A 25,865-nucleotide genomic window follows, 5' to 3' on the forward strand; every position below is an offset into this window, starting at 1 on the left:
GGACGCCGTAGTGGAGGGCTTCGGAAATTTCGACCACCTGGTGTTCTTTAACGTGCACTGAGATCACACAGCACACGGGCCTCAAGATTTTCGTCTTCATCGAAATTCGGCTGCCGCGGCCGGGTCGAACTCGCGTCTTTCGGGTCAGCAGCCGAGCGCTGTAACCACTGAGCCACCGCGGCAGGTCTAGAAGGGGAAAAAAATGAGCAAGGTATGCTGTTGGGCGAGTTTGTTGGCATTAATCATTTTTAGAAGGGCAGCACTGGCGAATGATGGACAAGGACAAGAAGTGGACACAACTGCGCTCTTCAGCACTCTTCTTGTCCTTGTCCATTGTCGACCAGTGCTGCCTTTCTAAAAAAAGAATGAATTGGGAAAAGGATCGTAACAACATACAACCCCTGATTAGCTGCACGTCTTTTATTCCGTGACAGCAATGTGTGCTAGGTTGACTACCTCTCCTTCGGTGTCCCCTCAGTAGTTTTCACGGTGCTACTTTAGTTTGTTTTAGGGTAAAAATGCTTGGCAACATGTGGAAACAGCTGGTGCCATGCAGCCAGAAGCGGAGCAACAGGAAAGTGAAGGGAAAAAAGGCCAGCAAGCAGTGCAGCCTGAGTGCTCACAGAGGGGCAACTTGCCAGTGTCGTCACGTAGCGCAGCAGAGGCAAAGTGGGGCCGCTCCTCTGACACGGAGTCATCCAGGCTGAGCAGTGGCACATCATCCAGGCTGCTGTGAGACTTGGAGTCAGGTTGCGACTCCGACTGTGGGCCTTCCTTGCCAGCTGTCCCACCTGAAGCTGTAGAGCCACCATCCTCACTTTGCAGTGGCTTGTCTTTTTTCTTGCGCTTTTTGTCCTTGGCATTGGGATCCCGCTTGCCTTCCTCATCATGGTACTCGGATTCGAAGAACAACATCCTGCATAATTGTGTCCTCATGGTGAATGCCTGCCCTGGACACTAGCAAGAATCTGTACTGATGCGACAAAACGCTTCTGTTGAGGCATTAAGCAAAGTGATGCTGGGTTGCTTCAAAGGAATGCATGTCCCGAGAGGTTTACACAAGCAATATGGCTACACTCGGCTGCCACCGTTCCCACTATCATCATCTCTTTCCATACGACATTACAAGACCAGATGACTAGTTGTAACAAAGGCAACACATATAAACTAGGCACATGCGATGATCACTTTGACCATTTGCATACTTTGCCCTGGCAGCACACCAAGCCAAGTAATTGTGCGCTCAGCAGCAGTCAGCAGTCATTGACAGGTTTTAAAAAGACCAACGGGAAATATGCCACGGCAGCATAGCTAAAAAATGAAACTCAAGCCACTGCCCGAGACTCCTCTACCACCTCAAAACACTGGACAATTATCTCTCAAGTGTTCTCATTGAAAATCTCTACATACTGCCACAAGGATTAAAGAAAAATAATGTTCCCTAAATTGCACTTATTCAAAGTGCCACTTGGAAAACACTTGTGTTCACCAAATAAAATGCATCTCCACTCAAAACCTACACATAATAAAGAGTTCTATTAACACTCTACACCAATCGTAATGCTTCAAGCATGCTATGCATGGTAGTTGCACGACTGCAGAGCTACGCAAGAGAAAAAAAAATGTGTCAAATATATGCAAACAATATTTTTGAACCCAACGTACATACCTTTAGCAGTCACATATGGTGCGCTAGTCACTAGCACCTACATCATGAACTATAGGCATACACCCACTTTCTGAACAAAGGTGGTACTGCAGTCACGACTGATGAGATATGCAAGCAGAAAGTAAAAGGCGTGCACACTGTGTGATGCAGTAAAATTTCACAATCCCTCTTTCTACCTTCAATGAGAGGATAATTCATTCCCAATGGCTAGATTAATCTTCAAGGCAGCTTCCTCCGCACAGTGCATGCTTGTTGGTTTGTGCCTTTTGGAAAAGGACAGTAGCACAAGGCAAAATTACTGATGCAGGGAAAAGAGAGGACAAGCACCAACTCCAAATAGAGCTTTATTCACCAGAAAACTCTTATACCAGGTATCCCAGCTAATGTTAGCCACAGATTAAAAATATACCGAGGCACAATGGTGGAGGCAACTTCAATCATGTTGTTGATCACTGTATGAGTAAGTCAAGTATTCCTGTATTTTGTTCAATTGAATAATCAAATAAATTGAAAAAATTATATTTAGCTGTTGCATTTACAGCAAAAATTTTAGTACCAAATTGTAAGCGTCCCAAAAACGCCTAAATCATTTTATTTTGATGTGTGCTACACATTAGTATTTTCCATGTTGAAAACAAAGCGCACAAAATCTGAAAAAAAAATCGTAAGCTAGCGTGCTGTGACAGGAGTGCTCCGAAATGGGGAATTTGTGAATGCAGCCGCGTTCAATGGTGCCACAGATGTGACAGCGGCAAAACAAATAAAGTGGGTGCTGGCTGTAAAATTTCAAGTAGTACCTGCCACCTGGCCGCAAAGCTGAAACACAAAGCAGCATTCCTAGTCGTGCGTCCGACGTTCTCTTTGTTTCAGCACAGAAAAATCATCAATTTCAGAAACAAATAAATGAATCTGAATACTGAGACAGCACAGCTTGGTGTTTCTGCCTGCGTATAGCTATCAGGAACCAGCGTACACGCTGTTTTCTGCACTGAATGTGGCCAGATCACAGGTGCTGCCTTCAATTTTGCCGCCAGTGCCCACTTCATTGTTTTCCCTCCATCGCATTCACGGCACCAGTGAATGTGGACATGTTCACAAATTCCGCATTAGACAGCGCTGCTGGAACGCATGGTCCCGTAGGATTTTTTCATATTTCATGTGCTTTCTTTTCAATGCAGAAGAAGCTAATCTACCGCATATATCAAAATAATAACTGAAGAATTGGATATTTTTTGGGACGCTCAACAATTTGGCACTAGAATTTTCATCTGAAATGCAATAGCTAAAAAGTTCATTATCTCAATTTGTCTAATTATCCAACTTTACAAAAAGAAAAACTACTCATACCTACCACATATAGCGACCAAGTGGTTTAAGGGGCCTCTACCATTGTGCCTCGGTATACTTTTAACCTTAGGCTAACATTATCTAGGACACCCATATTGCACCTATACCGATGCGTTCTTTTACCTAACTCTCACAAAACACAACTCACATCCTGTGAACATAATCATTGCCTCTCTTCTTGTTATAAACGCTTTTACAAGCTCATGTGCAAAAGTTTTATCATGCCACCTAAGCAACAATGCCATCATACAGATGCGGCCTGCCCATGCAGGCGCGGAAGTGGGCTGGTAGAGATGCAGTATTATAAGATGGATGCAATACACCAGGTGTTTCGAGGAATCCCACCACTAGTTCTTAAAAACAGGGTTTTTGAGGTAAAGAGAAGCTTTCAGTGGCATAGTAACACCACTGTTGGCAGACATAAAAAAAAAAAACAGACAATCATGTTAACTAGTAAATTGATGAACTAAATTCTCATAGTTAACTTTTAACTATCACCGATAGGTGCCTGACTGCATTTAGCGACTTGTAGTCGGCCATTAGTAACAGCCTTACCAGTTTTTAAAATTTCTAAAATGCAATTACCCTCACCACTGTGGCTTAACAAAAACTGGCCATTTCTCACACCATTCAAAAACAGTGAACCTTCGGGGAGCCCAAAGCGACGTTATCAAATCTTGACACTCCATGATACACATGCCATGTGATATTTACTTCCCCACTTGTGCTGCATTGCTCTCCACTCCTCACCACTTCGCTGCTCCAGTGCGGGAAGAGCAGAGAATGTCACGTTCTGTGCGTCACCGAGTGCGATGATTTGATTACTGTTGCTCTGCACCCTCTCGTAAGCACGCGGTTTTTGAATGGCTACGAGATACGATTCGAATTTTTTGATCCACAGCGGCAAGGGCAATTGCATTTTCGAACATCTAAAAACTTATATGGCTGCAATTAATGGCCAGCTACAAGTCACTAATAACTATTAGAATTTAGTTCATCACTTTACTAGTTAACATGATTCACTTGTTTTTTATTGTCCGCCAACACTGGTATTACTATTCTGATGAAAACTTCTCTTTACCTCAAAAACTTTATTTTTAAGAATGTGGTATAAATCTTTGTCGAAAGTTAGCAGTTGCGCTGGTTTCCCTCTACATCGCTGTCTTTGCTTTGCACTTCTGTCCTTTTTCATGAAGCTTTCTTTGCCCCCCCCCCCCCCCCCCCCCCCCCCCTAATATACCCCTGAGGCATACCTTTTATGTAAGGCGCACAATCACCTGAATTATTTAATCCAGGTTCATTTCAGCCACACTTGGCAGAAACTGCAAGACTGCCTTCAGAACCACTCACACGTTTTGCTGGTGGCTCACTGCAGCGCAACATTAGTCCCATCATAGTGCACATTGCAAAAACTACATCTGCTATTCTTTAAAACTAAAGCACAATGACCCTATGAGCTTGCTGGTTGAGTTGAATGCAAACCGCACGACCACCAGTTCGTTACATCCGAGGTTTGAGACTGGTGGCCTCACCTTGCTACAGCCAAAAATACAAAGTCAGACAGTGTTAGTCCTTTGCACACATTTGCTTATTCAAACTAGGCCCTATTACAGCATTTTCCAAGCTCTATAGCACAGTCACATGCTCCTTGCAATACCCTTGCTACCCACAAGCTCATTTAGGGATGCAATATAAGTAACAGCGGAGGAAGCGATCACAGTAGCAGGTGGTAGGTCGATATCCTCGTAATCGTCCTCATAAGATTACTATTAGTGTGAGTGTTCTCATACTTCGTGTACTAGTATTTTCGTCAATGTATGGCTTTTCGATGTCAGCACCATCATCAGCACCAATGAAGACATCCCAGGTGACAAGGTGACATCAGGCCGGGCCAGCCATACACTGACGACACATTGCCACAAATCCAAATGCATCTAATATCGAGGTCTCGACGACGTCCTCCATCACTCCTGGGTCCCTAAACGTTGCCTTATGGAAGCAATTCTTGATGCACTCCACAGTCAGTTCTATCCACGGGATCTTATCATTCCACAGCAGGGAACAGAGGAATTCGAACAGGGACGTTGCAGCACCTGGTCGGTCAGTTGCTATCAGAACGCAATGCAGACTCGCCGCCAACAGGACACCTTGAGCACGTGGATTATGCCCATGTCAAATAGCCATTCTTGCTCGCCGCGTTCAGTGACAGGAGAGCATGGCCACCGCAGCAAGGGAAGGCACCATGTGGTGTGCCATAAGATTTTCGAGCATGAGTAGGACCTTCCTATTTTTTCCGCCCCGTCATGTTCGAACTCAATAAGCCACTCGGTGAACAAGTCTCCTGTCATCTCCACGCCCCCTCTAACTTATGCCTAGTGGCACATTCACAGAATAAAAAAAAAATGCATCACTCAGGCCTTTTGTGTTATGCATGTGGCGTATGAGAACGCAGCTCATAAAACACCCTGCCTTGCGGGTCTTCCTGATGATAAATTGCAACCACCGATCACTGCCGTTCAGGCACATGCACAGAAAGCCAATAACAAGAAGCGTACTATACTTTTCACTAGAAATAGGCATCACCTTTCAAGGCACACATTTTTGACAGCCAGCTCTAGTAAAAGTTTTGTCGGCATTCCATACGTCCGGTCTTTGTTATTTATTTTTATTCTTTTTGCTTTTTTCGGGTCCCTGCAATATTTCCGCACGGAGTGGGAAGGGGTGACAAGGGGGCTAGGGGATGCTCATCGCTCTCCGCTCCTGCAAGAAGCGATGGTTTTTGACTGCGGGGCCGAGTTTACAGTGCCTCCTCGTTCGCTGTAACTGAATTGTGCAGCCACAGGTGTTAGTTGTATCTGAAACGCAATGCCATTGCCCAATACATATTTTGACTGTAGCACTGCCCTCATTCATAACAGCGAGCAATCATTATAACTGTCGCCATTATAGGTGGGCTTGACTGTATATATAATCATTGTAACACAAGATATTCCATTCTTTTCTAGCAACTAAACACACTATGCACATAATGTATATACTTTGCATAATATCATAGCCTTTCCAAGTTGATTAGCTAAGTACTAGAAGCAAGTACTCAGCCATTGCAGTGGCTTCCCCGCAGTACTTAGGTGCTAAGCATTCGAAAACAATGAGGACAAACGATGAGGACGAGATATTGGTTACTTTTGTCATTGCCGCCGACGGACTGGATGTGTTACGAAGTTCCTTCCACACTTAAGACAGCGAAAACACGGACTGAATTCTGCGAGCACTAGAAAAGGATCTGTTCAGATCTTGTGCCAAGAAATGCTAATCAGCAGTGAAATTGTCCAAAAACGTCTCCGTACCTCATTCAGTAGTTACATTTTTCAAAATTGGGCAGTTTGGATCATACATTTTTCTGGATAATAAGTTTTTGGCAATTTTTTTTTAAATGTATTAACGAGGTTTTTATTTATTTATTTCAAATACTCTCATGGCCCTGAGAGCATTATTGAGGGGAGTGGTACAAGACGTACAATAAAACAGACGACAAGAAATGGGAATACATTCCCGAGTTACAGCACTACATATTGCTTACTGCACTGAGTATTACAATTTCAACAATTGTGCACCTCCATGGAAAGCTAGAAGAAAAAAATGAGAAAAGAGAACAAAAACAAAAACCAACAAGACAAACTACAAATCAGCAACACAGAGTTCTTGTGGCACTACTAACTGAAGGGCACGCATGTCATGAGCAACAAAAGCAAGTACTTAACTTTTTCTTAAAATGCTCGAGATCGTCAGTGAGTGCCACATCTGCTGGCAAGTGATTCCACTCGGATGATGTAGTTAAAATGAAAAAATTTAAGCGAGCGGTAGTGTGACAAGGTGGAACAACCACTTTGCGTGGATGGTCAATGCGCAATGAAACATACGTGGGTGGAATGAGCAAAGAGTTTTTCAAAACAGGATTGAGATTGTAGGTCTTAAAAGAAAGACAGAGTCGTGAAATTTTTCTGCGCAGTGAAAGTAATGGTAGTGGCAAAGTGCTTTTCATTAGTGTGACACTTGATGTGCGGTCATAGTTGTGAAGGATAAAATGAGCAGCACAGCACTGAACAGCTTCCAAAACAGATATATGTGACTTAGCTTGAGGGTCCCATATCGAAGCGGCGTATTCAAGCTTTGAACGAGCCAGAGTTTTATAAAGAAGGAGTTTGACTGAAGTGGGCGCATTAGAAAAGTTTCTTTTTATGTAACCAAGCATACGGTTAGCATTTCCAGTGATGTAGGTGATATGCTGGTTCCCGGATAAGTTTGATGTCAGATGTACACCGAGGTATTTATACAAGGTAACCAGGGCTAACGAAGCATTGCTGATGCTGTATGAGGCTGGTGGCGAGATGCCTTGACGTAAAAGCGCATGGATTTGCATTTTGATGCGTTTAAAACTATTTTCCATATAGTGCACCAGTCAGTAACACAGTTAAATCTGCTTGCAATAAGTGGACATCATTAGTGTTTTTAATTTCATGGTATAGTATGCAACCATCTGCAGAAAGTTGGAATGAGGATTTTATATTGTTAGGCAGATCATTACTGACACAAGGAATAACAAGGGTCCGAGTACCAATCCTTGTGGTACCCCAGACGTAACCGGCACGGAGGAGGATTGAAGAACTGTGAGCGATTAGTTAAAAAACAACGAATCCATGCTACAATATTCGGGTCGATATGAAGATGAGCAAGCTTATACAACAGCAGACAATGGGACACTTTATCGAGAGCCCTGCAGAAATCTAAAAAGATGACGTCGATCTCTGAACCTTCATCCAGAATGGAATAAATTTCGTTGCTGAAAGATAATAACTGTGTTTCACAGGAAAACTGCTTCCTGAAACCGTGCTTGGTAGGCATGAAAAACGAAAATGATTGAAGAAAACCAGATATTTGAGAAAATATTATACGCTCCATGATTTCACAGAAAATGGAAGTTAATGATATGGGACGATAATTAAAGGGTGAATGCCTGTCGCCAGAATTATGGGAGTGGAATCACTTTAGCCAGTTTCCATTCGTGTGGTATATCTCCTGTTTCATGCGATTGTTCCCATATCTTAAGTGAAAAAATTGCGGAGTACACTTTAGTATTTTTCAGAAATTTGGTGTTAATGTTATCAAGCCCGCAAGAAGAGGAGATTTTCAAATCGTTAATTTTGTTAATAATTCTGTCATAACTAAGCCTGACAGTATCCATCGGAAAGCATATGTTAAATGCATCGTCTCTAATATCAGTAATGTCAGTAACAGTACTTGAAAAAGCTGCAAATAAGTTAGTGCAAAACGCAAGCATCTTTAAATGCTGACTACAACGAAGTCTTTCAAGAAAGGGACCTAGTCCATCCATGTAGCTCCAACTATCCACTTCTTTCTCAGATATTAAGCACCACGATACATGTGAAAACCAGGTCCACTTCCTTTCAAGTCTTCCAGTGAGACCTGTTGTAACGCAGTTTGTCAACGTTACCCTAAAAAGGTACGAAACTCGAGCTGGTATAAAAATTCAGGGGGCACTTTGACTGTCTAAAGTGCGTAGAAGCGAAAGCGTTTTCCGCAACAACTTGGACTGCCTCTGTGGCACTGGTGACATCACCACTGGATGACATCACACATAATGACTAATTAATGATTAAAATTACTAATTAATGGCTAATTACTTATTAATGACTAAATGCTAATTAACTGCTAATTAACTACACTTAAGCTTCGCCTTTAGGAGTGGAACGCGACAGCGTGTTGTAGCGTTGCCAGGGAGCACAGAGAATGCCACCACCCGTTCAGCACGATGCCTTGCCCGTTGGAAACACCTTGAACCTTTTTGAGGAAAGGAAATGGCGCAGTAATTCTCTGTCATCTCGGTGGACACCCGAACCACACCGTACAGGAAGGGAGGAAGTGGGAGTGAAAGAATTCTTCTTCTTTCACTCATGTGCATGAGTGAAAGAAGAAAAAGGAAAGAGGGGCCGTAATGAAGAAAATGAAAATTGTATTTGAGGAAAGGAAATTACGCAGTAACTGCCTCACATATCTCGGTGGACACCCGTCATCCGTTTGTAGAGGAAGGGAGGAAGTGAGAGTGAGAGAAGAAAGAGAAAGAGGGGCCGTAATGAAGAAAATGAAAACTGTCTGAGGAAAGGAAATTACACAGTAAATGTCTTGCATATCTCGGTGGGCACCCGTCATCTTCAATGAATCACCCCAGGGGCTGGATGTTATGCCGATGGACGGAAGAGAGAATGAGCCATTAAAGGCTTTCGCCTTAAAAGAAATGCAACCCGCTCCTTTGCTACACCTCGAACAATGCAGTAGAAGGTGGTTCACCTCTTTTTCTGGTGTATATCATTTGTTGATAGTCTACACCCGTGGAAATGTGAATTCCACCACAGGTGCACTAGTCTCTGCATGCTGCCATAGAAAAAAGGATGCCTCTGACACCAATGGTAAGAATGATTAGTTACCACTGGTGACCTTGTCAGATGTGAAGTGCACACCCTTGAGAAGTTCCATCATCTTGAAAAACAGCCAGATGTCAGTCTGATACTGCTAGGTACATGCTACGTGGTAAGGGAAGTGAAACAGCTGCCCATGACCGCATGAAAAGACTAGTCGAACCTCATTAAAGTGAATTTAAAAAAAAATTCGTAAAATAGTCTGATATAGTCTGATATAAACTAAATTCGCAATATGAAATTCCATCAAAAATGCACCGAAGAGAATTGCAGTTTAGTCAATGAGAAACAGTAACTAAGGCAATACTCTCTTAAGATCACAGAAAGACCTCTTCCGGAATTTTAGAGCGGTTTTGAAGGTGATTTCAGCGATTCTGGAAGCTGCGAAAAACAGCGCCAAATGCCAGTTGGGGTAGCTTCTCCACACAGGACCACCAGCACTAGGTGACAGCAAGCCAAACATTAGCTAGGGTTGCACTGCCACAGTGCTGCATGGATAATTGTACACATGAATGAAATTGCCATATATACTCGTGTAAGGGCAACACTTTTTTCCATGGTTTTGATGGGATTGGCATTACATGGATTAGGATTGGCATTTTTCTACAAAATTTTTCCAACTACAGCGGAGGGAGCCCCGACTATACGTCCCTTTTTTATAAAAACGACACGCATTTTTGTGACAAATCAGCATAGTCCCAGAGAATCCTTAAAATTTATAATGCTTTGAATGTATGCACAATAGGACATGCGCGCTCAACAACCGGCGCGAATTAACCGAAAAAAAAAAAAACAGGTTGCTAGATCAGTTTACTGGCAAACATCACATGATTCTAAGTTAAGATCAAGATCCTCCGAAGCGCTCGACTGACTGACCGATGGTTCGAAGCGGCTCGCCACGCTTGCGACTCGCAGCTGTGAATGTGAGGTGATGTTCGCCTAGCCCTCTTTTCCACGCGCTCCACTGTCGAAGGCCTTGCGGAAATCAATTATACGTTCATTTTAATGTGAGGTTATTGTGCGATAGTAAACTGGCAACAAGATTAGACTTTTTATAGTTAACCGTGACTAGATTCAAAGCATCTCCGCTGCAACATCGATAAGGAGCACACCAGGCCTAGCGACTCTGGGCAAACGGCGCGCTACTACTGTGCCCGAGCCTGGCGAGTGGCGGATCACCACAAAGGTGGTTGGTTTATGGGGTTTAACGTCCCAAAGTGACTAAGGCTATGAGAGACGCCGTAGTGGAGGGCTCCGGAAATTTCGACCACCTAGGGTTCTTTAACGTGCACTGACATCGCACAGTACACGGGCCTCTAGAATTTCTCCTCCAAAGAAATTCAACCGCCGCGGCCAGGATCGAACCCGCGTCTTTTGGGCCAGCAGTCGAGCACCATAACCACTGAGCCACCGCGGCAGCAGGATCACCACAAAGAAACATATCGCTAGCGTGGGTGCACCCCATTCTAGTTTTTTGCACAGCATAATGTTTTGTCCTTTCTGGTGCGAATGCCAAGCGCACAAGGTGAGCTAGCAGTGCTGCGGAATAGCATGTTCACAGTTCCAGGTGGAGTCTGGTGCGCGGGACAACTATGTGTGGTCGCGTGCAGGAAATTGTCAGCACCCAGCATAACATACCATGTGGATAAACTGATGCACATATGAAGCAATTCTTTTGGCTGACTTTTTTTTTTTCCAAATTACCGGCTGCCAAGTTGGGTGTGCTGCCATTACACAGGAGCGGCCCTTACAACAGCAACCGCCATTTCCACCCCGTGACAGCCAACTTGAGTTGGACAGCCATAGCACAATACCACAGTACTGCAGGATGGTCACTGCAAGGCTACACCTGCCCATGCCGCAGCTTCCAGGGTGCTGTCAACGAGTACGAGAAGCGCGAACACTTGCCGACCGCCTGATTAACAACTCTCTGCACCCCTGTACCTTCTGTGGCACTGTCGGCGAGTGGGAGATAAAGATGCAAACCGTGGTGTGAACATCTGCCACACCACCACCAACCACCTGCATAATGCAGTAAAGCCTGCCGCATGTCATTGAAACGGGTGCCGCACAGCACTGGGGAGTTCGGTACTATACCCATTTTACATTGAACCCTGTTCGATACATGAAGTGAGAACTGCATGTGTGAAAATATTTTGGAAGAGTTAGATGCAGCCAATAATTCATTGCATCCGTGTTCAATATACCGAAGTTTGACAGAAGTAGATGAGTGGTGCCAGTATGTCGTCACAGTGAATACTATATAAAAAGTGAGCTCCTGGGAAAGGAAGCCTTCCACACTGTCCCTTGAATTTAACCTTATCCCTTCCGACCGATGAATCCTGCAGAGAGCAATGCCAGATATCCCTTTACTATTCTTAGCATGGAACTGTATGCATTCAAATGGGCATTTTGAAAAGTACCTTTCAACAGTAATAATGCATGCATCAAAATTTTTTATACATATCAAGCACCCACTTCGACCATGTGGCCCTGGTTCCCCTCGTCCCTGTGGCCACTGGCATATGATACTAGTTGCTGATGAATGCAAAGAGAATGTCATTACGTTGGCTGAATGACATTCAATTTGTCATGTGACGGGTATACGCCACCCACACACGGCAAGAGAATAGTTCCTTGATAAACTATACCTGTCTTTGTCGCCATCTTCTTTGCTCGCTTTCTCCTCCCCATTTCCCATTTCTTCAGCCAGTTTTCTACTTGGTTCCTGGAGCTCCTGCAACACAATGTTGGCACAAACACAACCATGATCAGTTAGCCCTCCCTATTACAAAGGCGCTTGTATACGAGCCTTCTTTACTAATTGCCAAATGTACCACAGAAGCACACGAGAAAGCAGCCCAATGTAACTACTAAGTCATGTACCAGGAGCCCATTACTTTAACTTTGTGGTGCACAACCCATGCTCAGTGATATGTAAGCTTGGCTTATAGCTTATTGTGGTTTAACGTCCCAAAGCGACTCAGTCTATGAGGGACACCATAGTATAGTGTACTAGAATAGGGTTAGTGTGCTCAGACAGCGCTCCGCCTGAGGCCGGGCATGCCGCCGCCAAGTGGCGCCACAAGCTATTCCTCCTGAAGCATTCCGCGGCTAAGCGCCTGTCTAACAGGGTCTGTTAGGCAGGGTCTGGAAGTTATTTTGCCCGAATGGGTCAGATTAAATTAGTTCCCGCGAACCTTATCGCAACAATTGTGCCAAAGCGCATTCGCAGCACGTGTTAAAAAAGAAATACATCCAATCAATATTACAGCAGACGTTTTGGGACGAAGCGCCAATCGGGTTTGCGGTTTGCTTCCCGCGGGTCTTGTAAAGTTCGCGGCTCATCCTCGAATTTTCTTTTCGTCAGTAGACGCATTAACGCTACGTGCAGTTACACATGGCTCAAAAGTAAAAATAAGGTACGCAAAACGTCTTTAATACGTAAAAGTGCAAACTCTTTTGCGCCTCAGCTGGGCCGGCTGCAGCCTGCATCGTTCCATCAGCGAAAAAACCGTCCACGTTCTCGGGCGGCGACTGGTCAAGCGTGTTGACATCTTCTGACAGCGGTTTGTCGGGAATGTTCCGCATTCTTTTGCCGCTGCTCGTTTCTTCGTTTTCAGGCCACTTTCGCGTGTTTCTTGCTTTCGGCGTTTTCTTCATTAGATAGGTGGGGAGATTCGGAGGTATCGTAGGCACAGCGTCTTCCGACAAAGTGGACCTTCCGCGTGGAACGCGTACTTCTTGCCCGTTGATGATGTGAACGTAGTCCTTGATTACGTACTGCGGCTCAAAATGCAGTTCGCACACTGCGCATGTTTCGTCCAGTTTCTTGTCAGCACGATGCAAGTTTCTTTCCCACTGTTTCCGTCGTTCTTCGTCCTGCAGGACGTTGAAAAGGGATGCTTTCGGTGCGTTTTTGACGCGACTGTAGCCCGTCTAGCACCCGGGCGCAAAACAGCAATTGCGGCGACGATTAAGCATTCTTGCTGCGGACCATGAGGCAAACGTATCAGCAGCAATGCAGACACATGCTTTCGTTGCGCATTCACACAAGCAATAACACGCGGCTAGCAACGGCAAAGGCAAGAGAGGGACTGGCTGGAGCACGCGAAACTTCAGGTGAAATCTGCAGCAGCGCCTCTAGCGGCCGCCAGTTCCGGCGACATTGACGGCTTCAACGGGAAGCAAGCGCGGCATATGGCTGTGAGCACACTACCCCTATTCTAGTACACTATAACCATAGTGAAGGGCTCTGGAAATTTCGGCCACCTGGGATTCTTTAACGTGCAACTGGTACTGCACAGTACACGAGCCTCTAGCATTTCGCCTCCATCGCCGCCGTGGCCAGGACCGAACCCGCGTCTTTCGGGTCAGCAGCCGAGCACCATAACCACCGAGCCACCGCAGCCACCCCCAAGTGGTGTGTAACAGTCTCCTTGAAAAGGGGTTTCGTTTGAAAACAAGCAAGCCTATATGCATATCAAGAATAGAACTTGTGCTATCAGGATTTTTTTTTTATGCTTTCAGAACTGTTTAGCAGATAAATCACATAAAGCAACATGACACAAGAATATGTTCTAGACCTGTTCAAACTGCAGTCACGATACCCAAGCCAAGAAACTTTACACCCTGTCCCTGTCTAGTTTACAGTGGCCTTTTCACATTCAACAAGTTGCTAGCAATCAATAAAACCAAGACCTACTGAACTACAGGCATGCATAGATGGCCCTGCTCCAGCGCGCATGTTCTAGTTCATGCCTTTTAACTGCTAGGACAGAAACATTACGGGCAGCGTGGCACTAACGTATACCTGTTGAGAAAATGGCCTTCTCCACCATTTTTATTTCAAAGTGCAGTTTTATCATTTATCCACGTAACCATCATCATCCATTTATCTATGCTAGGCATGGTGGTGACAACGAAAAGAAAGCGGACAAAAAGGAAGACACTTTTTATACTCTTCTAGAGCAGAAAAAGTCGTTATTATGGCTGTTTTCATTGCTGATGTTAAGATAGCAAAGAAAGACAAAACAAATGTATTAAATAGCGCACACGAATTTGCAAATGATAATGATGATCATAGCAGACGAACAGGGCAACCGAGCACCCTCAACGGCCAAAAAACTAACGAAAGTTGGGCACACTGCTCCATAGGGCCCTACCATCTGCCCAGGGCTGTAGTTCAGTAGGTCTTGAATAAAACGCCCACTTCCCAAGAGTTTCTCCCCCTACAACTCTCACCATATTTTTCTCAGCAAAAACTTACTTACAGACAACAAAGTACAAGTGAACACTTCAATCTCCTCTGTCAGAAGAAAGAAAATTTATGCGCACATTCAACTTCAAACTGGGAACTGTGGGAAACGGCAGATGTGTGCTGGTGCTGACCACAAGGTTACAAGATCGAATTCCAGCAGTGGTGGCCACATTTCGATGGAGGCCTAGTGGTTTGAACTGCCGTGTTTGTTGGAAGTGTGGGGGTTCGAACCCCAGCACCAATAGGCGCCCACCAGTTCTTCAATGGGTACATACCTCCCCCGGCCTGGTGCTTGGCTAGCCACAGCGCTCAAGCCATGGCACTCTTTGGCCAAGCTGCCCTTGCACCATTAAAATCAAACCATCGCCACCAGAAATATCAGTGCATGTTAAAGAATCCAAGCTGCTCACAATTCCTACACTACAGTACCTCTTACAGCCCACATGCAGCTTCACCATGTTGAACGCCACATGCCCTACCACATGTTCAGCTCCTACATGGTTTGCTTGAGCACTGGAGTTTGCTGCACACCTTGACAACAATGAAGTCATAGTGTTGGTATCCTTTGAAGCTCTCAGCCACGCTGACCATGGTGGAGGAGGTCTTCTCCCAGAAGGAGAGCAGTGCATTCTGATAGGTGGCCAGTACGTGAGAGAACATGTTGCAGCGTGAGGCAGCCAGCAGGTCCACCTTCTGCAGTGTGTCCAGTTTCAGCTTTTCAAATTGCATTTTGGTGCGCTTCACATGGCCCTGCACCTGCACAATGTGAACCACTGCACAGTTAAAATCCATGTGGGCGGCAATGGCAACCAAAACAAGCATTAGGCCACATCAACAGATATGCAAAAATGGGTGTGGTGCAGACAGCATGGCTACTTTTGACTGAAGACTTCTTGTTGAGTGCACGCATTCAAAAATAGTCCCGCATAGTTTTGGCCTTGCCCTACATAATGCTACGCATGCCAGTCATATCAGACCCCCATGCTTGTCTAGCTGAGGTCATGTACACCTGCCATGAAAAGTTTATGGAAGGAGACTTTAGTGAAAACTAATTTCTTTACATCCAAGGCGCTTTTCTTGAAACTTAATGGTTCACTAACAGCTGGCATACACATAATTAGGCAGCACATAAATTCCAAGGTGCATGCAAAGGAAGCAATTAACTTTTTTTTGTTAATACTGCCTTCCATAAACTTTTGGCTGCAGAGGTACAATGCATCCCTATTTCAACAAATGCCCAAGGACAGATTTCCAATCTTATTTGTCCCATAAATGTACACTGAACTCCCATTAACAAACAGAAAGTTTAGTCAACAAACTCCTATTAAAGCTAAATAGTTTGAAGACAACTGCTCCTACAGACACACAAGGGAAAAAAAATACCAGTTAATACAAACTATTCAACTTGTGCGCATTTGTTGATGCAAGCTCTTGCAGTGCCACGAGAGCATAAGAGAACACTTGTGCACATGCAGATCATTTCTGAGCCTGGCTATCAAGGCTCATTCACATGCACGCGAAATGCTCATGAATCCCACTGCCGTGGCACATACACCCTTTCTTGAACAGCGGCGGCAGCTCCAGCAGCTGGAGCAGTGAGGTTCGGGCAAGTTGGAAATTCTTCGCAGAAGCAGCGTGGCAGCACTGCTTCTGAACCAATGCTGGCCCGGCGTTGCCACATGACCAGTATAGCAAAGCCTTCCTTTTTTTTTTTTTTTTTAAAGGCAGCACTCCTCGACCAAAAGGAGATGAGTTACAAGAATCATCATGTGGCGCACATACATCCATCTCGGTAATGCTCTCGGTCATCTCGGCAGACGTGCAAGCACCCATTTTTGGAGAGTAGTATCAGTAGTATCTCGCGAGTTTCTACACCGCACATACAAGCTTTTGTTTAAAAAAAATCATACCAAGTGCTGTTGAATGCTTAAAATGCAAGATTTACATTTATTCACATAAAATATGACAACTGACAAAATAATGCTTACAAATTATGTTTTTTGCTGTTTGCAGACCACCAAAACCGGTAGTAAGCACATAATTTTTGCCAGAAACACTGGTTTTCGCAGTAGTGGAAAACGCGCAGCAGCAAGGCTTGTGAAACGAAAGCTCGCAAAATGCTTCACAGCGCCATGCCACTGTTCCCTCAATTCGCCAAAACGCTTGCATGTGAACCAGCCTTCAATGGTGAACTGCACGCAGCCTTTCATGCAGCACGTTTAACATTCCACTCTTTAACCACAATAGGTTTTCCCAGAAGCATGAAGGTTGTGAGCAGCACAAAGCAAATAATGGACACTTATCTATGTGACAAAACAGCAATTGTCAAAGATTGTTGTTGGGGGGCGTTTCACACCCCAACAACCTGGGTGAGCTGGTTCCTGACAAAGAACAGATAACAGAACCTGTTGTTTTTAATGCGAAAGCATTATACGGCTCATCGGCAACGAAAACCTGGCATTGATGTTGAAGGCCTATTCACATGATGGATGAAATTGGTTCCGTCTGGGCGCGGACACAGCACCACGTGACCCAATGTCCCTGGTTCCACCTCGTCCGCAGACAGAGCAGGCTTCACAAGCAAAAAATGGGTGCGCGGGCTGCACACAGCCGCCTGAGCTGCAGTCAGCTGCGCTTTCAGAAGGGCAACTCTCGAGAGTGCGCCCTCATCCCCGAGCAAGCTCCCAGAATAACCGAGATTACTGGAATTTTCACGTATTTTCTCTTTTGCTAGGATGGGGACACTTCTGTGCGATTCAATCGGTGTGGCTGGCGAGGCTCTATCGCCTGCGCATTTCCTTGGTGCTGGTACAGTTGCGGGGTGCGGCACTTGCGCCGCTCTTGGGAGGGAAGTTTCAGGAGGACAGTGGAAAGCAACGAGAGGGCGACGGCACGGAAGGGAGAGGCTTACCACAACATGCCACAACTGGTTTTCCTGTCTGTTCACTCTGTCATCCAGTATCGCCGTCCATCATGTTCATGCGAGCTGCCGCTGCCCGAGGACAAGGCGGAGGCAGTGAAAACAAATGAGGTTGTGCTCCGTCCGCAGTCAGAATCAGCGATGTGGTATCGCATGATGTCAGCAGCAGACCATAAGATAAACTGGCGTCCAGAAACCCGGTGATATCACCAACAAAGAAAAATAAAATTTCTTCGAAAGGTTTGCGGAACTGAACCCAGGACTTTCTGACTGCAAGGAGACACGCAACCCATAGGCGACAAAACCGCATTGCTTCTTGGCAAACAAAGGTGAACCTAGTATATGCATTGCCTTAAGACTTTGTGCTAATGGGCAGGTGTGTCAATAAAAAGGCAGATAGAAAAAAATTGATTCATTTCAAAATGAAAAGGACAAAATTTTTTAGTACACTAGCACTAAAACACCTAATCTCGGATTTCGCCAATGTTTGTCTGTCTAAAGCCTCTCTACGTGACTTTGTTGTCGATGGTTTGATAGCATACCGTCTGGTCAGGAATGATGGTTGATCAAGTTTACTGGTTGCTGACCATGTTTGAAAAAAGAATGATGAATGAAAAAAGAAAAGTCATTTTTTTGTCGAAGATGATCAGTGACCAGTGAACTTCATCGACCTTGGGGCTGCTAGGGAAGAGCAACCTGTGTCTCACAAGCCTCACCGATGACAGGCATCGCAGGGCAGTGGTGCATCGCTTAACCGCTGCACCACTGTGCCAGGGTGGTATGAGGACTCCCAGCAATCTATAAATGTTAAGTACAGAATGACTAATTCCACACATAAGGGCATTAAAACCCAATAACACTATCGTGTCGTACCCTTAAAGGCCAACTCCGGCATTTTTTGCCGCCTCCTCTGATTTTACTGAAACTTTCATGGTATGTTCTTCGCAGTTTTCTTGTACTTTTTACAAAATTTTGCAGCAGGCTGTGTTTTGTTGCTGCACAAATGGATTTTAAAATTTCCCATTTCGTGGCCTCAATCAGGGAGATTTCTTGTTTGTGTGATGCAAGGCCGTTGATATTCACTATGCATTTGCTGAAAAAAAAAATTTTAAGCTGGCTTTTGGTCATTTCTAACAAATAAGGACCCAAGCTCTCAATTACAGACACCAGTTTGGCCAATCAATGCGCACATGACAGATATGGTGACAGTACCCACAACGTCATAGGACAGTCTGTCGTGACGTCACCGTTTGGTGAAAACACAGTTTCGATTTTTGTTTCCTAATAGACCTTATGCGAAATGCACTGCCATCTAGCGGTCGTCGCGCGCGATCCGCCATGTTGGAGGATAGCCGCCGGATTCACAGCACGTACTGGTGCACGCTCGTCGCGCGCGCTCGAGTTTCACCGTCCTCAGTATGCCCACATATTGCTTACTGCCTTGCTTTACGCAGAAGGGTCACACAGACGCCCAGGGAAAAAAGGCAAGAGCACTTGATCTGAGCGCATTTCTATTTTTGGACTGCGATCCCCGACATCGGCGACACAAATGTTGCAGTACCGTCGCTACATGTCGAGACGTCGCGAAACGCATTTCGTTATCGCTATGTAGCGAACGAAATTAGAAATAAGCTTTGTAGGCACGAAGAAAATATCACACAAAAGTAGTTTTTCTCCTGCGATTGCCCGTGAAATGCTGCTATTATCGGCCTCGCAAGAGAGTAATCGTGATCAGCTGTTCAGTGGTACGGGTCGCGCTTTGTGAGAACCGTCGCTCCTAGCGTTATCCGCCGCAGCGGTTACACGCGTTAGTTTTAAGTGTGAATATTTGTTTCGACGGAAACACCAGCAAGTATCAAGTGCCCGTGGCACGGAACGTTTGTGCACTGCAAGTCAGTCAATCGTTTCTGTTAGACCAGGGAAAGGTGCCTATTTTGTGGAGCGACGGCTTGATTGCATGTAGCGATTTCACTTAACCGACCGGTTTCCACGAAACCGTGTGTTGTGTAAAAAAAAATAAAGGACCGTAAGGGAAGCCGCTCAAGCGGTACCATAGTTCCAACTAGTAGCGGGAATGCATAACGCATGTAGAATCCTCCAAAAATCTCAGTGCACAACTGCTTGCTCGTCGTGGTAAAGCCATAGACACTGCTGCATTCACGGGCTACGTGTTTTTAACGGCGATAGTCCAAGAATGGTAAACAGTTGTGTAGTGGGGTCGTGCGAGGACCTAGGGGTCTATGTGGCCGGTAATAATAATAACGTATTTTCTTTCTCTGTCTAGGGCACTAGGGCAAACTAGGGGCTCTGTGCGCTAGAGCACTAGGGCAAACAAACAAATGCTGTATGAACTTTTCAAGGAAAATGAAAAGCGTCGCATGTTGACAGGCCACTTTTTTCCACACTGACAACATGAGTGTGAAGTTTACTATCGTTTGCTTTCGGTGTCGACGCAACACACAGAAAACGCTACCACAACAGCAGCAATTCAAGCGGCATGCCCGTTCGCAAAAAGTATCCAACCAAATAAAAACTGACTCAAACTAGACTGAAATGCGCACATTTTTAGCCGTAAACGAAAATTACACTTGCTTCGTACATTTCTTGGTGTTCAGCGTCGGTAAACTGATGTAGGACTCCGTGAAAAACTTGTATCTCCGTACCCGGTGGCGTTCGGAAAGTGTTTTGGACGCGTAGTAAGTGTCTGCGAAGTCGCTTGGAAACTTGGGCATCAGAAACAGGTCGACTGACCATTCAGTCATGTTTACAGGCTCAAGTGACAGTAAACAAGATTTTCGAGCCAGCACAGCAGTAAGGAAGCTAACGCAGGGCACGCCTAAATCCAGAGAGCAGAGGCGGAACGAGCTTCAGTCATCCTCCAACATGGCGGATTTACGCTGGTTCTTCTTTTCTCCGATAGATGGCAGCAATTTTGCATAAGGTCTATTGTTGCTCTTTTTAAACACTTCTACTTGGTATATTGAAGAACGTATTTTTTTTTTTTTTTTACCGGAGCGAGGAGGGTCTAACGAATGTGATGTGATTATCAACTAAAAATGTTAAAAAAGAAACCCCGGAGTTGGCCTCTCAGGCAGAGCTCAAGTCCGATTACGCTGATTTTTTTTCTGAAGCCTGCTTAACTTTGAAAACCAAACCTTGAACCAAAATTGAAGTGAAAACCGAAGTACTCACACACCTAATTTGCATTTGGCCTAAACGCACCAAATCGTCTCCCATTTTTGAAAAGAAAGCTTCACTACGCTAGGTAAAGCCAGTTTCGCTGTGGCCGCAAGTTTGACCTTCAAATGACCTTCACAACCAAAGCCCATGTCACGTTGCCAACAGGCAAAGCAAAGGAAAGGAAAGGTGCATAACTGGCCCCCTGGGACAGAGGACACCTCAGTCGTGTTTCAAGCTACGTGGAGGTAGTGACAGATGTGCGCTGCATGCGCTGGCATTGACAACGTTGTGCCAGAAACGCGGCACTGAAGCCATAGGCCGTCGGCATTCGTTGTGGTCATTGGCATTGGCGTTGTTGACGTTTTAGACTCCGATGATTTTAAGGAAAGAAAGTGCGCATAACTGGCTCCCCGAGTCAGTGGACGCCTGAATCATGCTGATAGGTACGTGCATGGGGTGATTAGAGAGAGATGTGAGCTGCATGCGTTAGCGCCGACAATGTTGTGGCAGACACGCGGCACTACAGGAATAGGCCGCAGCGTTCACTGAGTGAGCAAACTCTCGCGATCAACCACTAACTGCCACCTGCCAGGGTGGCAGGGTGGCTGCACTGCCTATCCAGTGTCCAGAACTCACTCAACGTTATATATAGTTGCCCAATACACCATAGCTTTCGCTCTCTAACCAGGTTCAAGAGTAGTTGAACCGCAGCTAATTTTTTTCCATGTTTGTTTTTTCTCTCCATTTTCTTCAAACTCCACAGCTGAGTGACTGACTGCAGGCACTGTGTCGGATTTCTGCAAAAATAATTTCCTTTCCAAGGTAACGTATGATTCCGTGCAAACTCCTAATTTACACTAGTTGCAATCCTGGTTCACTACCTGTGCCTATATATACTCATACAAAACTCTGCAAGCTGGGCTGGTTTATGGTTGGTTTATGGGGTTTAACGTCCCAAAGCGACTAAGGCTATGAGAGACGCCGTAGTGGAGGGCTCCGGAAATTTCGACCACCTGGGGTTCTTTAACGTGCACTGACATCGCACAGTACACGGGCCTCTAGAATTTCTCCTCCAAAGAAATTCCAGCCGCCGCGGCCGGGATCGAACCCGCGTCTTTCGGGCCAGCAGCCGAGCACCATAGCTACTGAGCCACCGCGGCGGCTCTGCAAGCTGGGCATTTATCGTTTTATTTATATATACAGTTAAACCTGGATACAATGAAACTGAGTGTTTCTAAACACACAGTGTTTCTAAACAAACACTGTTTCTAAACACACACTGTTTCTAAACATGCATTGTGCAGTGCTACTTGGTGTGAAGCTACAAAATGGAAAGCTGCAGAGACTTGTGTTTACCACAAATGGACAACTTGCAAAATTGCAGGAAAGCTGACTTACAGGAAGATATTTTCCAACCAAAAACTCTCGTGCACAGGCACGTTTTCGCTTCCTGCCCTGCTTCCTGAGGGGGTTAGCGTGAGGGGAGGTTTGTCAGCAGCCCTCCACTGTATCCTTCTTGGAAAAGATATGCGGGCCTGGCCCCCAAATCTGTGGACCTGAAGCCCCGCTGGTCACCACCTGCTTTCGAGATACAGTGTAAAGGGTTGTTGTCGAAAGGTTACAATGAGGCATTCCGTTGACGAGCACCTGTCTCGACCCGCGCCGCCTCGCTTTCGTGCCCCTGGTCTATTGTGTCCTTTCAACAACTTCCCTCTCATAGAGATGGTGGCCTCCCCTATCCCTTTTCGAACAAGAATACGAGATTGCCATCTGCGAACGAGAGTTTTCGGTTGGAAAATTGTAGAGGGCGCTCGTTATTCTGCAAGTTGTCAATTGGCACTGATGTCACTGGAGTATGATGCATTAACAAATGCATTTGCTCTCTGTTATCGTAGAAGTTCTTCTCGCGGCAGTTTGTGTTTTACTGTTATGAAACTTTCACACGGTTAGGGCGCATTTCAAGTAATGCAGCACTGGCTAATAAATAGTTGCCTCAGTGAATTCGTGATATTAAGGTGAACTGTTGTAACACCTTTGTTACATGCAGTTCACAAATACACATGCTTCAATGGAAATCGTGTAGCAGAAATCAGGAACTTCATAATAGCAACGAATTCGCTACATACAGATTGTTTACATCCAGGTTTAACAGTGCCCTAAATGCTCTTTCAGGCGCTATATCGGGGGGGGGGGGGGGGGACTACGTAAATCTGTAAAGAACATTATGCGAAGAGAAATTTGCGCACAACAAAATGACAGAATACAATACAAGCATGCAGCCATTTTCAGAGGAAAGTTTATTCAAAAGGAAAAAAAGTTGCAGAAAGCAAACTTATTAAAAAAGTTGCAGAAAGCAACACCATTTTCACACAATATTAAACAGTATTACACAACCTCAATAAATTGCATTCACAAAAGAAAAATGTATGCCCATTACCGACAAGAGGATTCATACCAGCAGATGCACACAATTTTAAATTGTTTGTTATTCTCATTGTAAACTTAGACACCAGGTATTCATTACAACTCCCAAGTATGATTTATGGTTGATGGGGGTTTAACGTTCTAAAGAAACTCAGGCTACGAGGGACACCATAGTGAAGGGCTCTGGAAATTTCGACCACCTGGGGTTCTTTAACTTGCACTGACATTGCACAGTGCATGGGCCCCTAGCAATTAGCCTTCATCGAAATGCGACCGCCCTGGCCGGGATCGAACCCGCGTCTTTCAGGTCAGCTGCCGAGCGCCATAACCACTGAGCCACCGCGGTGGCTAATTCCCAGATAAGGGTTTTCTTGTCCTTGGCTATTTGCATTGGTAAAATATGAATACATTCCAGCTCACCCAGTACTCTGTTCATCAGCTTATTTTACATCCCGCAAGACACCAGTGCATAATTGCAAATGTTGCTCTATAATGGTTGTTTGAAGGAACAACAAACAGAAGTTGGCCTGTATCAATAGAGTACTGAGTTCTAATCACAAAGAGACCAAAAAAAAAATACAAATGTCGCCATTATTGGTCGGTACAAGTAAAATGCGTGCGTTCACACCGATTTGTTCTGCAGATCCCAGAGGCTACGCTACACCACCCTTCACTTAAAAATGGTGACAACCTGTCCTTTTCGGTGTACATCAAGTTTAAATCGACCGACAGGAAGATTTTACAGTACAATTTAGGCACCCATCCCCCGGGTTGAGCGGTGTGCCTCGGCGTAACTAAGTATGGAGCGCAGCAGAGTATGGAGCGCAGCGCAGCAGCGAAGAGAGCGCGAGGAGGAAAGCGGAGTTGGAGCCGGTGGCAGCGGCACTCGGCACAAGCTACACAGTTGGCAACTAACTCCTAGAGGTGCCATCTGTCGTAGTGCACCTGTGCCTCTACGCTTCTTTTAGTCATCAGAGCTGCAAGCAGACAAGCAAGCAAGCCCCTTGCACTCTACCTTGCTTGCACAGGAACAAAGTGCTGGGGCTGCTTGAGCAGGCTCAGTGGCGGCGGCACCAAGCCTCCTGGGGTTCAATTACACCTTAACAGCTGCACTCAAATTTTGCATTAGAGAGTATTGTGATCGTCGGTGAATTTTTTAAATCCAATTTTCTCGCTGATAAATGCGTCGTCTGCTGCTGGACAATTGTAAACACAGCCAGAGGATCAATTTTTTACTGAGAACAACAACTGGATGAAGTTCTCCTCAGTGTCCCTTTAAAGTAATGCGTAAACACTATCACGGCCGCTTGATGCAAAGCGAGGTGTGGCCAGCCACGTCGCGCCGCCGACAATGGGTGAGCATGTCCTGGCGGAGTTTACAGTCGCGGCCACTGTTTTCGGTGGGGGCGCCACTGTTCGGGGACAGGTTGCCCGGTTTCCCGGGAGTGGACTCCCGAAGCGCTCCTTGCTTCGTCGTGTTCGAGCGCGTTTGCCTCCTGTAAAACCGCGTTTGCCTTCCATATTCAATGCAAAATAAAAACCACTACTACTACTACTCCCGTTCCTCATGTCTGCACTGCTTTCATTGGATTTTCTGCTGTGCGCGTGAGTGAGCACGTTTGCCTCGCGTCTGCGGTGCTGGATTTGGACTTTTCGTGTGCGCGTGAATGAATGTTTGCCTCGTGTCTGCCGTGCACGCTTTGGGCTTTTCGTGCATGCGTGTGTGGAGGTCAGTGACGTGTATGGGGCACGATGCCGCGCATCTGCTGTGTGCCACTGTCCGTCACAAACTGCAGAAAACAGCCAACTGTGAGAAATCACGAGTTTCCCTCCGAACTACAGCGTCGAGAAGCGTGGCTGAAAATATCGCTCGCCAAGGACTGTCAGGGAAAGGAAGCAAGTGGGTGCCAAGCAACGAGTCTCTGGTATGTTCTTTGCATTTTACAGAGAATGACTACAAAAAGTAAGGTCAAGGTAGGTTCTTCGTCTGTGAATGGTTCCTTCCTTTCTTGTATGACCATGCAATAAAAGTGTCAAGTACTTTGTGGTTATAAATTGCAATAACTTGTGTATATAAGAGCCAAAATTCGATGTGACACGAAGCGGAAATTTACTGCGTGTGACCAGCTGTGTGTGTCCGTCTCATTCACCATGGGGTAGCGAGAAGTGAATAAAAATCAGGGAGCACTTTGACGATGTAAAGTGCGAAGAGGCGAAAGCCTTTAACCGCCTCTGTCGCTGCCCTCTGCTTGGCGACTGTTGAAGATCGTTTCGCGACTCTTGAACGCTTCCGTACGGCACCGCGAGCGCGTTTCGTAGCGGGCGACATTGGAGCGCGCGCGGGCTGCATCCTCCTCGATCAATGTTCAGAGAGCACCTGAGAGAGCTCTGGGTGATACGACCATTGTGCAAACTTTTGACGTCAGTGCACATGCGCCGTTGTTAAACCACTTGAGGATTGCGCATGGGGCACTGCGCATGCGCACTGTGCGCGTTTAGTGGGCATCATTAATCAATCATCATTACTGTTCGTACATCTACTACTAAACCATTAACTATCATTACTGACTT

The 25,865-nt window shown here is 45.6% G+C and overlaps 1 protein-coding gene across 9 annotated transcripts in view; it reads right to left on the reverse strand.

Annotated features, from left to right (window-relative positions):
* The window catches only part of LOC149349570 (islet cell autoantigen 1-like), a 56,189-nt gene that overhangs the window by 14,589 nt on the left and 15,735 nt on the right, over positions 1-25,865 (reverse strand). For 8 of the 9 annotated variants that reach the window (XM_089578574.1, XM_089578568.1, XM_089578570.1 and 5 more), the window contains 3 exons: positions 15,302-15,526; positions 12,162-12,247; positions 624-916 (listed from right to left, as the gene is read on the reverse strand). In XM_089578574.1, the coding sequence (XP_089434700.1) occupies positions 624-916; positions 12,162-12,247; positions 15,302-15,526 (604 nt within the window). The remainder of the gene's footprint in view (positions 1-623; positions 917-12,161; positions 12,248-15,301; positions 15,527-25,865) is intronic. The other variant, XM_089578572.1, reaches the window with a different exon arrangement.

The sequence above is a fragment of the Amblyomma mixtum genome, chromosome 3, assembly GCF_055824585.1.
Source record: "Amblyomma mixtum isolate Tamu chromosome 3, ASM5582458v1, whole genome shotgun sequence".
Lineage (NCBI taxonomy): Eukaryota > Metazoa > Arthropoda > Arachnida > Ixodida > Ixodidae > Amblyomma > Amblyomma mixtum.